This window comes from Nannospalax galili, unplaced genomic scaffold (assembly GCF_000622305.1).
Source record: "Nannospalax galili isolate Female #2095 unplaced genomic scaffold, S.galili_v1.0 scaffold306, whole genome shotgun sequence".
Classification (NCBI taxonomy): Eukaryota; Metazoa; Chordata; class Mammalia; order Rodentia; family Spalacidae; genus Nannospalax; species Nannospalax galili.
This window is the reverse complement of record NW_008354544.1, coordinates 1,197,843-1,214,967: the sequence shown is the minus strand read 5'-3', so window position 1 is coordinate 1,214,967 and position 17,125 is coordinate 1,197,843. Positions and strand designations below refer to the sequence as shown.

Below are 17,125 nucleotides of genomic sequence, written 5' to 3'. Positions count from 1 at the left end.
TTGCCACACTGAAGGTTAGTAAGAGGATCCAAGTTCAGTGCCCAGCACCCACGTTGGGCAGCTTACAACTGTCAGTACTTCCAGCTCCAGAGAATCTGATACCCTCTTCACTATGTACACCAGGATGGCCTCAGACTCAGAGATCTGCCTGCCTCTGTGTCCAAGATGCTGGGATTAAAGGCGTGTGTCACCGTGTCAGTCCCTAAATTCATTTTCTTTACTTTTCTTTTTTGTCTTTTTTGAGGCAAGGTCTCCTGCAGCCCCATCTGGAACTCGCTATGTAGACCAGGCTGGCCTCGAACTCAAGACCAACCTGCCTCTGCCTGCCAAGTGCGTTACATGCGTGCGTCACCACGCCCAGCCTTAAATTCATTTTCAATAGCTAGTTTTTCTGTACATAAATTACTCTACTAACATTACTAAATAATCTGCTCTCTGTGATACAGGAGTCATCCTCAAGAACATTTATAGAACTAACACTGAAAACCAATACCCATTGAAAACAATGACTGAATTCCAGCTGCATCCGCAGGCAGAGAGGAAAACAAAACTGAAGCCTCTTGACTTGCATATGGATTTAGGACGTTCCTCCGTAGACCGTCCCTGCACAGGCCACACCCACCCTCAGTGGCCTGCCGTCAGCCCCGCCCCTGGAGGGCGTGGCCAGGCCGTGACGCGCTGCGAGCGCGTGACGCGATGTGCGCGGGCCGGTCGCGCCGGCTCTTGAACGCCGGCTGCAGCGCGGGCCGAGGCGGGCTCTAACGGCGCGGCTGGAGGCTGCGCGGGCGCGGCGGGGAGGGCCTGGCGGGCGGCGGCTGCACCCGGTCGCCGAGCTGCTGCTCCGGGAGGAGCCCGGGCCGGGTGCCTGCGATGATCGACTCGGTGAAGCTGCGCCGCGAGTGCGCGGCCGACTTCTTCTCGCACTACGAGTACCTGTGCGCGCTGCAGGACTCGGTGCCGCTGCCCGCCGTGCGCGCCTGCCTGCGGGACGGCGTGCTGGACTTGAACGCCGACCGGCTGCGCGTGGTGGACTGGGCGCCGCTGCTCAGCACGCTCAAGGTGAACCGGGACCTGCCGCTGGTGGCCATCAAGAGCTCCTTCCAGCCGTGGCTCGGGGACACAGGTCCGTAGTGGCCGGGCGGGGCGAGGCGGGGCCGGGAAGGGTTCCCGCCGAGTGATGCTTGCAGAACGCTACAGCCTAGGACGCGGATAAACAGCAGTGTTACCTGTTTCACTTCATGCCTTTTTATGTTCCTGATAGAGAAGTAAGCGATTAGGAAATGATATGTCCCGACCTTTTTCTGCACTTTTAAAACCATTAAGAATGTGTAGGGTAGCAATTATAATATTGTAAATAGGGATCCAAACTCTCTGGTTATTTGAAAATCTGGCAATTTATGACATGACAAAGTGGTGTTACTCCTAGCATTATCGCATTTTCTAATCAGGAATATCAGTTGAACTGAAAGACACATCTTATTCTTAACAGTCAAATGAACATAAAACAGGTTTCGTTAGAGATAAATGAGGAAAATGTAAGTCTGCGGCCTAAACTGTTCCCAAAGGAATATTTGATATCTCCCTTGGAGACTAGCTCGCGTGCGTTTTGACTCCTTTGGCCCTTGGTTGGGGGAGTGGTCAAGATGTGGAACATGACCAACGCTGCGCCCTGTGGGTTATGTTCAGAATGCTTTCCCCTTACCTTTTTTTTTTTTTTGAGTATTGAGTTTAGACTCTCTCCTCATGTTTTGTTGCAAGATTAATACAGAAAAAGGGGGGAGTTAAAAGTAAAGGAAAAATACATAATGAAACGAAAAATATCTTGGTATAAATAATTAATTCTGATTATTCAAAGATTATGTATTTATAAATTCTCCTACTTAAATATGTTTATAACCCCAAGTCATTTTTTTGGTGCTTCAATGGTCATACACGAACATTTGCAGGGCAGCAAAGAAATTGATCATCCAATGTGTATGTTCTTTACTGATTGCATTTTTTTAAAAAGATGTATTTGTGGAGTGTGGTGGTACATGCCTTTAATCCCAGGCAGAAGTAGATGGATCTATGTGAGATAGAGGTCAGCCTGGTCTACATAGCGAGTTCCAGGCCAGCTGGGAGACCCTGTCTCAAAACAACAAAATGTATTTGTGTGTATGTTTTTCTGTAGGTCACACACACAGAGGCCGGAGAGGGTTTTGGGTGTCCTCTCACTCTCCAAGCCTGTTCTTTCAATCAGGGTCTCTCTTAAACCTGGGGCTCTGTTTTCTCAGCTCGGTTAGAAGCCAACAAGCCCATCAGCCTTCCTGCCTCCCTTCCCCTGCCAGGGTTCCAAGTCCTGTCCCTGAGGCCCAGCTTTGTATGTGAATGCTAAGATCCAAGCACCGGTCTTCTTGATTGCTCAGTAGGTGCCCTTAAGTGCTGAGTCCTCTTTCCAGCAAGTAACTGATTATTCATACCTTTTTTATTTATAGATTTTTGCTTAGGATTTTGTGTGTGTCATGTGTGCATACAAGTGTTTGCATGTGTGAGTGCAGTGTGTTGTCATATTCACAGAGGCTACAGGCTGACCCTGGGTGTCTGCCTCATTTGCTTCCTTGTTTTTTCACTGAGGCAAGGTCCATTTCCAAACACAGAGCTTGGTGATTCCGTAGCCTAGCCGGTTTGCCCCTAGGGATCACCTGTTGCCATTCCCCAGCTCCAGGGGTATAGGCATTTACAGTGCTATGGATTCAAACTCCTCATAGTTGCCCAGCAAACACTTTTATCTACCGAGCCATCATCCTAGCCCCTAATTTTATTTTTTTAAATTTTTTTTATTTTGAGAGTAGTCTCATGTAAGGAAATCACATGGGTGTTAGAGGCAACCTAGGGTTTGAATTTCAGAGGTCTTGGGCAAGTTACTTTTTGAACTACTGTTCTTACATGTGAAAAGTGGATTCTTAGGATTAAAGCTGGTTATGTGTGTAAAGTGTCTGAAAGTAACCAACTGAGGTGCAGTGATCTAGGGGAGAAAGTGATTGTTATCTGAAAACCTGACCGCTGGTCTTGGGCCTGGTCCTCTCTCAGTCTGAGAGAAGCACCATCTGTGATCTCTTCTGCAAAGACAGTTCATCACATTCCCTGCTGCTTCTCTGCATCTCATTCCAGAGTTGAATGTATTGTGTGCCTCTGACCAATCACCCAACTACCACAGTAATGACAAAATTAAAAGAAAGGTGTGAGGTGCCTTAGAATCAAGGCAGGCCTGTCTGAACTTGCCTGATAGTTTATACTGATTGTAAGAAAAATGTCTGTGGACCATTTCTCTTCAGATTGCTGCATGCATCTTCTCCATCTCTTGTGTCCAGTGGGTCTAGGCTGTAGATTTTAGTTTTCTAGACACCATTTGTTTAACTGTTTGGCCTGCAGTATTGAAGAAGGTCCTAGCTGGTTGTGTTATTCCTGAACTTGGCTTCTCTCAGTTCAGGTGAGCTTGCTAATGCTGATGCTCACAATGACTTTTTTTTTTTCTTTAATCTTTTGAGACAGGGTCTCTCTGTAGCCCCAGCTGGCCTGGAACTCACTATGTAGACCAGGTTGTCCTTGAACTCACAGAGATCCACCTGTCTGCCTCCCAAGTGCTGGGATCAAGGTGTGCACCACGATGCCCAGTGCTCACATTGACTTTACACAGAAGCAGTGCGCATTGGCTGTACAGCTTGTACCTCCTTCAGAAAGGCACTGAAGAAGTGTGCATATTGTAGGTGCTAAAGCAAGCCTGCAAGACAGTTGGCTTTTATGACAAATGATGAGGACCAAAGCTACCACTGGTGTGTGGTAAGGATGGCTAGAAAGATGTGCCCCACTGTTGGAGGACCAGTCAGATAAAGGGAATGATCAGAGATAGGCACCTGATTCACACAGATTGCAAACCACCCCCCTCCCTCCAGTGGTAGCCTTGGTCCTCATCATTTGTCATAAAAGCCAACTCTCTTGCAGGCTTGCTTTAACCTTCTCTGAATTTCTCTCCCTCCTCTACCCCTGAAGGGTACAGCCATAGCACCTGCAATATTCACACCCTCCAGCCGTGTCATGCTGGGATTCCTTTGCATATTGCACTCTCACGCCAACCCCAGTCTCCATGTGCAACTTGACGGTTTCTTGAAGCCATCCCTTAGGTGCAACTGTTCACCTCCATAGGAAACCCTGTGTAGTGACATGGCTTAGTGTTTAAGAGCACTTCCTGGTCTTTCAGAGGGTGCAGGTTTGGTTTCCAGCACCCACATGGTGGTTACCAGCCAACTGTGAGTCCAGTCTCTTCTGGCCTCCTCGGGCATAACACAGCATGGGTGCATTTAACATATATGTAAGCAAAACACTCATACACATAAAAATACAGTAAAAGAAGCCATATATAGTTTGTTTTTCTGTATCTCATGTGACTGAGTTCTGTGTGACTTTTTTTTTTTTTTTGGTCTTTTTGAGACAGGATCTCCCTGTAGTCCCAGTTGACCTGAACTCACTATGTAGACCAGACTGGCCTTGAACTCACAAAGATCTGCCTGCCTCTGCCTCCCAAGTGCTGAAATTAAAGGCGTGCATCACCACATCATGTGTTACTCTTTAAGGATATGGCTCATTTCTGTGCCTCAGCACTGAGGAGCCTAATGGCAAAACTGTATGGTTGAAATCACTGATTTTGCAATAAATTTGTTTTAGGTTCTGATACAAACAGAGTTTGTAGAAATCGTGTTCCTCCAGTAAGATCCAAAGATGTGACCTTTCAGTTATGTAAAGCTCTTAAAGGCTGTTTAAGTGCATCAAGTGTGCTAAGAAATCTGGAGCTAAATGGACTAATTCTGAGAGAGAGAGATTTGACTGTTTTAACAAAGGTAAGCCTTCAGTATGACCTGGAGACATCTGAGAGCTGATTTTGGTGGGAAAACAGTCAATCTATTTTTAACTTTCTTCCTCTATTAAGGGATTGAATAAATCGGCCTCTTTGGTGCACCTGTCTCTTGCAAATTGTCCAATTGGAGATGGAGGTTTAGAAAGTGAGTTTAAATCATTACCTCTTGTCTGTCAGACTGGTCTTGTGTTTGCCCACATGCAGTGTTAATCTCTGTTTATCTTTTGGGGCTGTTGCTTCTTTCTGGGCTGCCTCCTACACCTCTTCAAATGTTGGTTCATCCTCACTTCTGCTTTGAAAGTTGTCCTGCTTAATACTCTCTGAACATAAGGTTGTGTTAAGCCACAAAACACTTAGAGTATTTAATATTGTGGGGTTTGTAGTTTTTTTTCCCCTCTTTACTCATACTTTCTGGTTTTCTTTTAAGAAGTATTTGTGGGGCCAGGTGTGGTGGTGCATGCCTTTAATCCCATCAGGAGAGGCAGGTGGATTTCTCTGAGATCAAGGCCAGCTTGGTCTACATAGTGAGTTCCAGGCCAGCTGGGATTTCAGAGAGAGCCTACCTCCTTTTTTTTTTTTTTTTTTTTTTTAAAAAAAAAAAAAAAAAAAAAAAAAAAAAAAGTCTTTGTGGGGTGGGCAATAGCAAGATGTAAAGAGAAAAAATAAGTCACCATTATTCTTAACTGTGGTATAAACAGAAATGGGATAATATGTGCAGAGCGCACTGTGAAAGCAGAAACTCACTGGGGAGGGCTTTGGAAGTAATCACAGGGTAGCTGCTGATTGAGGTCCTAAAGAATTTGTGTTCATTGTGGGGAATCTTGACCTAGAGGAGTAAGGAAGTCTGCGTTTCAATTTGAGAGGACAAAGCTTGTTGTCCTTTATCTGTATTGCTTTATATATTAGGTGCGCATATGACATCTAAGAAAATTCTGAGTTTATAGCTGAAAAATTGTTGACTGGTAATCAAAATAAAGGTGTGTTGTTAGTAATGAAAATAAAAATCATGCCTTTTAGGTTTTTCTTTCATATGTCTTAAAAATATATATATTCATATACATGTACACATATACATATATAATACAGTATTTTACTGTGCAGTTGGGAATAAATTTACAACATTGAAAGTGCTTAATTTTAGCTGTAATCTAGAATAATGCTTTGTTACTGGCACATTTTGCAACCTGTCCAACACTTGCTTAGGAAGATTGTAGGGACTGATTTTAGGAATGCAGCTCTAAACTAGCATAGATGCAAGAAATTGAATAAATCAAGATTGACCATATTGACTAGTCTTACTGTGTTTCTTTTTTTGTTGTTTTTTGTTTTTTTAGTTATTTGTCAAGGTATAAAGAACTCTGTCACTCTTAAGACAGTCAACTTCACAGGATGTAATCTGACTTGGCAAGGAGCCAATCATTTGGTCAAGATCTTAAAGGTGACTTTATGTTCAGAATTTCTGAAAGTGGATTGTGTGATTGAAACACATCAATACTTTGTTGTGATGACAGTCATTTTTGTCTTGATTTGATGGTAATTGCAGTTTTAGTTTCATTGTAGGATGTACTGCTCTTTAGCTTAGAATTCTGCTGTTTAATGAGATGCATTTAATTTTAGAAATAAGAAATTTAAAGTATAGTATTTTATGAATACTTTTGTCTCATTTTAGTTGTTGAAAATGGTTGCATCACTGAAAGAAACTACTGTTATAACCTCCACCCTCTTACATCACTCATATGCTAACTGCTGTAATTTATAAACTAATGAAAATCATTGTATAAATTCTTCATAATTGTTAATAACTACTGTATTGGGACTAAAATTACTTAGCATTTTGATAGGAAGCCTTGTCGGGTTTTTTTGTTTTGGGTTTTTGTCGGTGGTAGTGTTCGTTTGCTTGCTTGCTTTTGGCGATGGGGTTTGACACAATCATCTGTAACCCAGGCTATCTTTGAGTTCACTGCACCTGGTGCTGGCTTAGAGCTTGTTTTAGTCCTCCTTCCTTCAGCTTCCCGAGGGCTAGGGTTAGAGGTATATGCCGCCTCACCCAGCTCTTTTTTTATAGTTTGATGGTACAGATCAAGGATAGAACTAATGCCCATGGACCAAATCTAACCCTTTACCTACTTTTATAAATAAAGGTGTTTGAGAACACAAACATGCATAGTTGTTCGTACAGTAGCTATGAGTACTTTTGCCTTCCGTAAGTAGTGTTGAATACTTGGCTAAAGAACCTGACCCATGGAGATGAAAATGTTTCTTTGGGCCTTTACAGAGTGAGTCCTCTGACCCTGTGGTAAATTGTGGTCAAGAGTGTGGATCTGCTTTCCTCTATAGGGGTTCGTTTTTCTTTTGTGTTTGGTTTTGTGGGGTGGTTTTTGTACTGGGCATTAACCCAAGGCCTTGCACATGCTAGGCAAGTGCTCTACCACTGGGCTGCATCGTCAGCTCTTTTTGACTTTATTTTGGAACAAATCTTGTTAAGTTGCCTATGCCGGCCTTGAACTCATTCTGTGGCTCAACTAGACCTTCATCTTGTGATAATCTTGCCTCCACCTACTGAGTAGTTGGGATTACAGCCCTGTATTATAAGCCTGGCTAAGAGTGGCTTCTAAAGCCAATGGCCTAAGTTAAAATCCTCACCCACTTAATATTTTGTGACTATGGACAAATCAGTTTATCTGTCCTTGTAAAGTCATTGTTCATTCTGTGGATTGTGTGCTAACTTTCTTAAGATAGTGCATGGAGATAATAAGTGCTATGTAAGAGTTTGTTGCTGTTTCTTCTTGCTGCTTTCTACAGTTATTTATTTTTTAAAATATTTTTATTAATTTGAGAATTTCATACAATGTATTTTGATCATATTCAGTCCCCCTCCATCCCCACCTTACTTCTCCAATTATTTGTATTAGTGTTTTGCCTGCATGTATGTATGTGTACCATGTGTATGAAATGCTTGTGATGGCCAGAAGAGGGCGTCAGATTTCCTGGAACTGGAGTTATAGACATTGTTAGCCACCATGTGGGTACTGGGAACTGAACCTAGGTCCTCTGCAAGAGCAGCCAGTGCTCTTAACTGCTCTGCCATCTCTCCAGCCCTATATAGTTATTCTTAATAGAAAAATAACATTAACATTTTTCCTTTTAGTGTCATGTCACAGGTGCTTTGAGTATTTTGTTGCTCAAGAAGGAAAGATTTTGCTCTTAAATCAGTGTTCCTGTTGGCAGAATTTACCTCAGGAATGTAGAGAGCTGATTATAGTCTTGCTGATTATACCTATGGTTAAAAATCAAGCAATCATTTTCTTAAGGCATGCCAGACTGACCCTGCTTATTCTTACACTCTAAAGGTGGTATTTGTGTCCTAAAAAGTATGTGCGATCCATTGGGTTAAAAGAAAATAGTAGAGCCTCTCTGTTTACCTTTGTGTTATCTGAAAGATGTGTCTGTTGGCCTGGAACTGTTCAGTAATAGAGCACTTTGCCTAGAATGTACAAGGCTCTGGATTCAAGCTCCAACATCACATCAGAAAAGAAGCTGTTGTTTCTGTGTAGTTTGTAGCGTACATAAAATATTTGTACAGAATTCTCGCATAGATTCGGGGACATGGGCAAGAAACTCCAACCCTACCTGAGGACTACTGGCAACCAGTGACTGCTGGGAAGGGGAGTGTCAGTTGTATTTAAGGGTGAGGCACTTAGGTTGACCACACCGAAGGACATTTGGGGACACAAATCTGACTCTTAAGCATGCATATGTATGTATATATATTAGAGTACAGAAATTTGATGGAGGATTAGAAAGGAGGGTACAAATACTAGGGGGAATCTAAATATGATAAAAAATATATTGTATGATATTTCCAAAAATTCAATTAAAAGTATTTGTACAGAACTTTATATAACTTATTTAAAAACAATGATACATGGGACTAGAAAAATGACTAAGTAGTAAAGCACTGGCTGATCTTGGGAGGACCTGTGTTCTGTTCCTAGCACCCACATGATGGTTAATAATTGTCCATAACTCTAGTTCCAGGGAGTCTGATGCCCTGTTCTGGCCTCTGCAGGCACTGCTTGACATGCATGCACTTATATACATGCAGGCATAACACTCATACACATAAAATAAAAATAAGTTTAAAAAAATTTTGAAAACATGATACATGTTAAGAGAATGTTGGCTTAAAAAAGTGAAAGCAAGACTGTTTATGCTTAGCCATGTTGGAGACCTCTAGAGGGCAGACTGATAGAATGCAGAACCAGTCTTTAACATGGCAATAAAGGACTTAAAAGTTCTCAGAATTGTCAGTTTATATCACTAATCATTAGCAGTCACCCATGACTATTCTCACAACTAACTATTCAGTTGCAAACTCAGATATGGATTGCTGGACCCCTGCACCAAAATCTTCTCAAGGCGCACTGAGTCCCCAGTATATTTGTACTTAGGGCGTGTGTGGCTGTGTATAAATAATCAGCCATACCTAGTTTCTCTTTCGGCTTCCCATTTCCTTACTCAAACATCTAAATTCTGTGTGTTCAATCTTTGAAGTATCAAACCATGAGAAGACATGAAGAAACCTGGGCTGAGAGTCTTCGCTATAGGAGACCTGATCTTGACTGCATGGCTGGTTTAAGGCGCATCACACTGAATTGCAACACGCTCATTGGTGACCTGGGTGCATGTGCCTTTGCAGACTCTCTTAATGAGGATTTATGGCTTAGAGGTGAGTTAAAAGACTCTTAGGAATGGAAAATTGTTGGATGTCAAATATGCTTAGTTTGGGGAACTGTAATGTTTGTCATAAAAAGTTTTAAGTGCCTCTCTTTCTAATAACTTTTATTGTACTTTTAATCTTTCATAAAAGCCACATATATTCTTCATAGAAAACAGTATTATCTATAATCAAAACACCTAGTGATAACCACTGTTCATTATGGCACAGTGTTTTCAGCCCTTAAAAAAGACATATGTTTGTATACTTAGAGACTATAGGAATAGTTATAAAAAAACTTACTGTTTTATAACTCTACTTTTTTTTTTTTTCTGAGACAGGATCTTACTGTGTAGATCAGGCCAACCGTACTATTTTTGTTCAGTGATATGTGATAGACTACTTCATTTTATTGAGCTCAGTTTTACTGGGCTTGCTTAGTGCTGTCATTAGCTAAAAAAACTTGCTTTTTCTTAAATGTGTATGGGCCTGAGTGTACATGTACACACCGTGTTTGTGTGTGTGTGTCTGTGTGTGTCTGTGTGTGTGTGTGTGTCTGTGTCTGTGTGTAGGTACCATGGAGGCCAAAAGAGGGTGTCAGGTCCCCTGGAACTGGAGTTACAGGCAGTTATGAGCTGCTGGATGCAGGTGGTAGGAACAGAATCCAGGTTTTCTTCAAGAGCAGCAAGTACTCATAACTGCTGAGCCACCTCTGCACAAATTTTTGTTTGTTTTTTGTTTTTGTTTTTTTGGAGGAGGGAGGAGGTCGAGACAGGATTTTCCTGCAGTGCCACCTGGCCTGGAGCTTGCTATGCAGGCCAGTCTGCACTCCAGAGTGCTCGGATTAAAGGTATGTGCCACCACACCTGCCTTGTTGTTTATTTTTTTAATTTTGAAACAGGGTCTCACTTTGTAGTCCCAGGAAACTCCCTGTGTAAACCATGCTGGCCTGAAACTCACAGAGATCATCTGCCTCTATTTCCCTTGTGCTGGGACTAAGGTGTGAGCCACCACGCCTAGCTCCACAATTTTGAAAATATACACATTGCCTTTTTTCTCCTTTTTTTAAAGACAAGGCCTATGTAGCCCTGAGTGGCCTGTACTCAGAGATCTGCATGCTACCACACCCAACTGCTATTTTTAAGTTTTTTTTTTTTTAAACACTATCTACTTTGTATTGGGTATGCATACATGTGGAGGTAAGAGGACAACTTGAAGAATTTGGTTCTCTCCTTCCACCATACGGGTTCCAAGTCAGATGGTCAGCTTGGCAGCAAGTGTCTGTGCTTGTTGAACCATCTGGACAACCCTTCCTTGCTATAGTTTGTCTTCATTTGACTTACTAATGAAATTTACTGGCTAGTACTAGTTTGTGTAGTTGGTTATATCTTCTGTGTCATAGGTGTCTTAGTTTGGACTATCACACAGTGCTGGGTGGCTTAAACAACAGAAGTTTATTTCTCATGTTTCTGGAGACTAAGGAGTCCAGGCTCTAGGTACTGGCATGTGAGTGTCTGGTGCTTGATCTTCCAGGTTTGTGCAAGGCTGTTTTGGTTTTATATTGTTGTGTTTGTTTGATTGGTTTTCTTCTTGTTAATACACTTTTTTAAAAGATGTTTTTTTGGGCCTGGAGAGGTGACTCAGCGGTTAAGAGTGCTGACTGCTCCCAAAGGGGACCGGGGTTCAATTCCCAGCTCCTATGCCCTCTTTTGACCTCCTTAGGCATTACATGGCATGGGTGCATGCAGGCAAATACACTCATACACATTAAATAAAATAAATTTTAAAAATGTTTTTATTAGCATATGTTAATTGTGTATACTGTTTTTAATGACGTACATGTGTATCATGTATTTTGTTCTATTCACTTGCTATCCTCTCTTATTCCCTTCTCACTCCAGCTGCTCTCCTTCCTCTTCTAAACTAGTCCTCCCATCTTTCTGTTATTTTGTTTGTTTGTTTTGTGAGCCAGTGAGTTCCATTAGAGTTGTTTGCAGGATCATGGGTAGGAGGTTATTTATAGGATGGGTACTTTAGCATAGGCTGTACCAGTGAAGAAAAAAATCTCTTCCTCCCTCAGCATCCATTAGCTACTTATAAAACTTTAGGGAGAGGTAGGGCCTCCCTCTCTCCTCCATCTCTTCCATGATAGGGTGTTGACAGGCCTACTCTTACACAGGTAATCCTGGCTGTGAGTTCAAGAGTACTACAACCGTGTCATGCCTGGTAGTGTTTCACAAGACTCCACCCTTTCCTCTAATTGTACAGTCTTTCTGCCCTCTCTTCCATGATCTCTGAGCCTTTTTAGGGGGTAATATATGTGTCCCATTTATAGATGAACATTCAGTAGTCACTTATCCTCAACATTTGGACCCTGCAGTTACTGCTGCTCATTAGAAAAAGTTTTTCTGACTGGTGCTGACAGCAGCAATAATCTAGGGGAATAAACATAATTATTTAGGAAGCAAATGACAGGCATACCATGTCCATTTATCAAAACAATAGTAACAGCTTCTCCATTAGGGCCTATGACTTCCCTAGCCATGGTCTTTGGACCAGGTTTACAGTACCAGATATGAATTCCCCCTTGCAGAGCAGGTCTCAAATCCAAAGTGGTTGGTTACGCCAATAATTGCACCTGTGGGCCTATTTTGCCTAGTCACTTGGTAATGTAGCAAGGTTTCTTGTTTTTTCTCAATGACAGTATATGCATGAGTGCTGGTTTTTTTGTTTTTTTGTTTTTCTTCAATGTGAATCCCATCGTGGGAATTCCCATTCTCAAGACCTAATTTAAACCTGAGTATCTTCCAAAGACCTCACTTCTTCACCATGCTGTTAAGGTCTAGGATTTCAATATGAATTATGAGTTGACACCCATGTATTCTAATAATGTGGAATTTTGAATGACTTTTGGTTTTTTGTTTGCTTTATTTTGTCTTGAGATAGGGTCTCCAGGTAGCCCTAGCTGTCCCAGAGCTCTCTATATAGACCAGGCTGCCCTCAAACTCACAGAGATACACCTGCTTCTACCTCCTGTTGGGGTTAAAGGTGTGTGCCACCATACCAGGCCCAGCTATACTTATTTTAATGTAATGATAGACACAACGCTTTTGAAAAAGGTGTTCTGATACTTTCTTATACTTGTACGTTTTAAAAAATAGTCACATTGGGTTTATTTTATTTGTTTATTTATTTTGAGTTTTTTTGAGATAAGACCTAATGTAGTTCAAGTTGGCCTTAACCTCACTATGGAAGCAGGGATGATCTTGAAGTCCTGGTCCTATTGCCTCTACCTCCTGAATGTTGAGATTACAGATTTTTTTAACCTTTTAGTGAGAGAAACTTTGATCGCCAGTTTCTTATTTCAAAATACTTGGTTTTGTTATATTTTCATATATGTCTATAACGTTCTGTGGGTATATTTCTACATATTCCTTTATCCTGTCTTGCCTCTGGTCCTCTTAGATATTTCCCCGTCTACTTCCATACCTTTAAGAAATCAGATTCTGTAAATGAGAGAAAATGTGCTATGTGTCTTTTTGAGTTTGGCCTATTTTGCTTAGCATGATGATCTTATATTTTATTTACGTATTCATTCACCTGTTTTTTTCTAAATTTTTATTTTACGTGTATGTGTGTTTTACCTGCATGTATATTGTGCAGTGCCCATGGAGGTCAGAAGAGACCATCAGATCCCCTGGAACTGGAGTTACAGGTGGTTGTTACCCGCCCGATGTGGGTGCTGGGACCTGAAGCCCAGTCTTCTTCAAGAGCAGCCAGTGCTCTTAACCGTTGAACTATCTCTCTAACCTCATTCACCTGTTGATGAGCACTAGGCTGAACTTGTAACTGGGCTATCAGGATTGTGTCAGTGAACAGAATGTGCAGGTATCTCCGTTGTTACTGATTTAGATTCCTTAAGATACATACCCGGGAGGGGTGGAGCTGTCACCGTCCTTTTCTGGTAGGTTTTTAGAATATGGTCTTTATTCACACATTCTTTGAGCTAGTCGGTTCTATCCCTTAAGACTGTTGTTTTAATTGTGAAATTAGCAGCTCTTCTGTTACTTCCGTTTTCCCTTTTTTGAAGCACAGCTTTCTGGGATTCCTTTGGAATTCAGGATTATGATCATAGGAATTCAATGCAGTACTTCACTAGCATCCTTGCTAATCCTGAGCTGATGTTCATCCTGTGAAGTTTTTCTCATGTTGTGCGGGTTCCTTTTCAGTGCTTTAGTTTTAAATATGTTGGCTGAGGTAATTGTAGAACATCTTAGAAGAGTTTTTTGTTGTCTGTTTGCATATGCTTTTCTGCCTTTATTTTTTCAATGCCCAAGATTTTAAAACTGCCATAACTAGTCTTGTTCAGGAATGTCTCAAGCATGAATGAGAATTGTCTGTATGTTAAACTGCGTAGAGCCGGCCAGTGACCTGTTGTCTTTCATCAAAAGCACTTGACCTGCAACAGTGTGGCCTCACCAATGAAGGAGCCAAAGCTTTACTAGAGGCCCTTGAAACCAACAGAACTCTGGTCATTCTGGATATAAGAAAAAATCCACTTATTGGTATGTCATCACTGTTTTTAAAAAAAATTATTAACAAACTGAATTTATGTATTGACAGTTTTTAAAACTTAATAATTTAGTGTGTTTATTTTTGTTCTATGATTTTCCTTTTCTTTTTCTGTTTTGGAGACAGGGTCTTCCTGTAACCCCAACTTGCCTGGAACTCACAATGTAGACCAGGCTGGCCTCAATCTCATAGACACCTGCCCAGCTCTGTTATGCTTTTCTAATTTGTAATTCTTTACTTTTTATCAGGTGATGTATTGATGAGTTCTACTTCTAAATTGTTCTGGTGGCCACCGAATATACGTGAGCCCAGACAATAAGCTTGATTCCTTCAAGAGTATGATTTCTCTTTTTTCACATGGAATCTCTGAATTCTCAGGAAGAGCATTTCATCATTTACTAATTTGAGAAGTGATTTTAGAAAACTTACCTGTCTAATCATTAAGCATATAATAGCAAACTAGATAGACCAAGTCTTGCTCTCTGGCAACTCAGCATTGTAATTGGGGAGTTCAAATGTAAATGAGTAGATAGATAAGCACTGTAATTTTAGATAGTAGGAAGTACAAAAGATAGCTTAAGATAAGAAAGTGGACCCCTTCAGTAGAAATTGACAGTTAAGCAGAAACCCAGTGAAGAGAAGAACGTGCCTGGGTGTTCTGAGGAGGCACCTTGCAGAACAAGGAAGCAGTGAGCCTATAGGTGCAAGATGGCAGCACAGATGGAGTATTTAAGGAAAAACAAGGAGGCAAACTTGGCCCTGCATGAGGGAGACCATGATCTGCTGTGAGATCAAACAGGAGTCAGAGGCTTCATAGTGTAAGGTCTTGAATGCCAGGATAAGAACATGGGCTGAAAGCTGGGGGAGGATTTGAGATGGGAAGAGCATAATCTGAGTAGTATTACAGTCAAATGACCTGTAGTATAGCCAGGGAGAAGAAAAATGACCCAGTGAGGAGGCTAGCACAGCGGCCCAAGCCAGAAGTGACTGTAGCTTAGTTTACGGTGGAAGGTCAGAGAATGAAAGGTCAAAACAGGAGAAAACTAAGACTTACATGTAGATTAGAAACTTGTTATGAGGGAAGTTGTCATTTTTTAAGTAGAAAGATGGCTGCACCATTTACTGAAAAAGAGGCTGGGAGAGAAGCAGCTTTGAGGCCATATCACAGCTTTGGTTTGGCTGTGGTAGTTGCTTTAAGGTAATGAGTGTTGGGACAGTGTCCAGCCTCTTGATTTTTCTATGCAGAGGTTTCCAAAGCCACTTCAGACCCAAAGTGCTGATACTAAAGCAATGGCCACTAGGGGACAGTATGCAAATTCAAAAGTAGAAATAAGTATATAGTTTAATTTTATGGGAAAAGCAACAGTTAGGTGGTTTCTGCTTTTTAAATAAGAAGTCAGTCATTGGAAAACAGTTTCAACAATTTCAGTTTTCTTCCTCCTTTAGATCATTCTATGATGAAAGCAGTTATCAAAAAAGTTCTGCAGAATGGAAGGAGTGCAGAGTCAGAGGTATGTTTCTGTCCTCCAGAAAGAATGTCCTTTCTTACTATTTTTCTTTTGCTTTCAGTAAAATTGTCAAGATACTTTTCTGCCATCTTAAGTTCTCATTTAAATCAGGTGGCATTTAGGGCATTGGTGGGTGGTATAGTAGTGCGCATAGCTACCTTCCAAATCAGGGCTTTTCTGTTTAAAATCCTGTGTGATTCTTAATTTGAGATCCGAGAACTGAAAATTGCAAACCTTTTATTAATGTAGAATGCCTTAATAATTTCCATTTCAAGTCGACTTCTTATAAATGACCTGTGACTGAAATCACCTTTTCTTTTCCAGTACCAATGGATAACATCCCCGTCAGTGAAGGAGGCGTCTAAAACTGCTAGACAGAGAAGGAGAACTATAATTCTAGGAAGCAGTCGGAAAGGAAAAGCTACTATTAGAATTGGTAACTCTTTCTCTCCTGGCTTTTAATGGTACTAAGATTTACACTTACCGTGCGTCTAGTGTTTTAAGATTAAAATCTCACCAGATGTAAACCTAAAACAACACTTGGGAGACAGAAGCAGGCAGGTCTCTGAGTTTGAGGCATGCCTGATCTACATAGAGAGCTTCAGGCCAGCCAGGGCTACATAGTGAGACCCTGTCTCAAAAAAGTAAAAAGAAGATTAAAATCTCTTCTCTGTGGCAGTAACAACCGATGTTGATTACGGCATATTATGAAGACTAGACTGTAATTATTCTAACACATGTTATGAGAATTTATGGAAAATAAAAAAGCAAATCATTTGGAGGGGGATGCAGGTATTTCTGTATAAAATATTTATTATTTTGACCTTTTCATGAATGGTGATTATTTTTTATGCTTTGTGGTTGAAATCTGGAATGCCCTTTGCTAAGAGTTTTAGCAGTACTTTTTTAAACAGTGCTAGGGATTTCATGAATGTTAGGCAAATGTTCTACCCTGAGACACATTCCCAACCTGATTTTTTTTCTTTAAATGAAGAATTATCCCTTCCTAAAGCTGTAAATAAAATGTAGGGGCTGGAGAGATAACTCAGTGCTTAAGAACAGTGGCTGCTCTTGCAGAGGACCTAGGTTCAGTTCCCAGCACCCACTTGATGACTCACTGGTGTCTGTAACTCCGGTTTCAGGGGATTATAAGTGTACACTTACACATAAAAATAAATTAACCAGTTCTTCAAAAGCAAATACAAGGTGGAGAGGACTGACTGTGGAAAGTTGTCCTCAGACTTCCATGTGTGGGCAAGCACACACACACACAATAAGTAAACACATACATACATACATACATATATACATATTTTTAAAAGATAGACTGACTGAATCAAGAGAAGAAAATTTCATTACTTTATCATTTGTCATGATGTGAATTTTCACAGTAAAATTAAAGCTTGAAAAAAAAAGTGAATCTTAACACTTATCAGT

The 17,125-nt window shown here is 41.1% G+C and overlaps 1 protein-coding gene across 3 annotated transcripts in view; it reads left to right on the top strand.

Annotated features, from left to right (window-relative positions):
• The first annotated feature begins 707 nt into the window (after nucleotides 1-707).
• Cep78 (centrosomal protein 78) overlaps nucleotides 708-17,125 on the top strand; it is a 38,179-nt gene continuing 21,761 nt past the window's right edge. The window contains exons 1-8 of one of the 3 annotated variants that reach the window (XM_008851856.3): nucleotides 708-1,123; nucleotides 4,702-4,874; nucleotides 4,964-5,036; nucleotides 6,226-6,329; nucleotides 9,446-9,620; nucleotides 14,060-14,173; nucleotides 15,627-15,691; nucleotides 16,013-16,124. In XM_008851856.3, coding sequence (XP_008850078.2) covers nucleotides 871-1,123; nucleotides 4,702-4,874; nucleotides 4,964-5,036; nucleotides 6,226-6,329; nucleotides 9,446-9,620; nucleotides 14,060-14,173; nucleotides 15,627-15,691; nucleotides 16,013-16,124 — 1,069 coding nt within the window. In that variant the 5' untranslated portion in view covers nucleotides 708-870. The remainder of the gene's footprint in view (nucleotides 1,124-4,701; nucleotides 4,875-4,963; nucleotides 5,037-6,225; nucleotides 6,330-9,445; nucleotides 9,621-14,059; nucleotides 14,174-15,626; nucleotides 15,692-16,012; nucleotides 16,125-17,125) is intronic. The other 2 variants (XM_029555408.1, XM_029555409.1) reach the window with 2 other exon arrangements.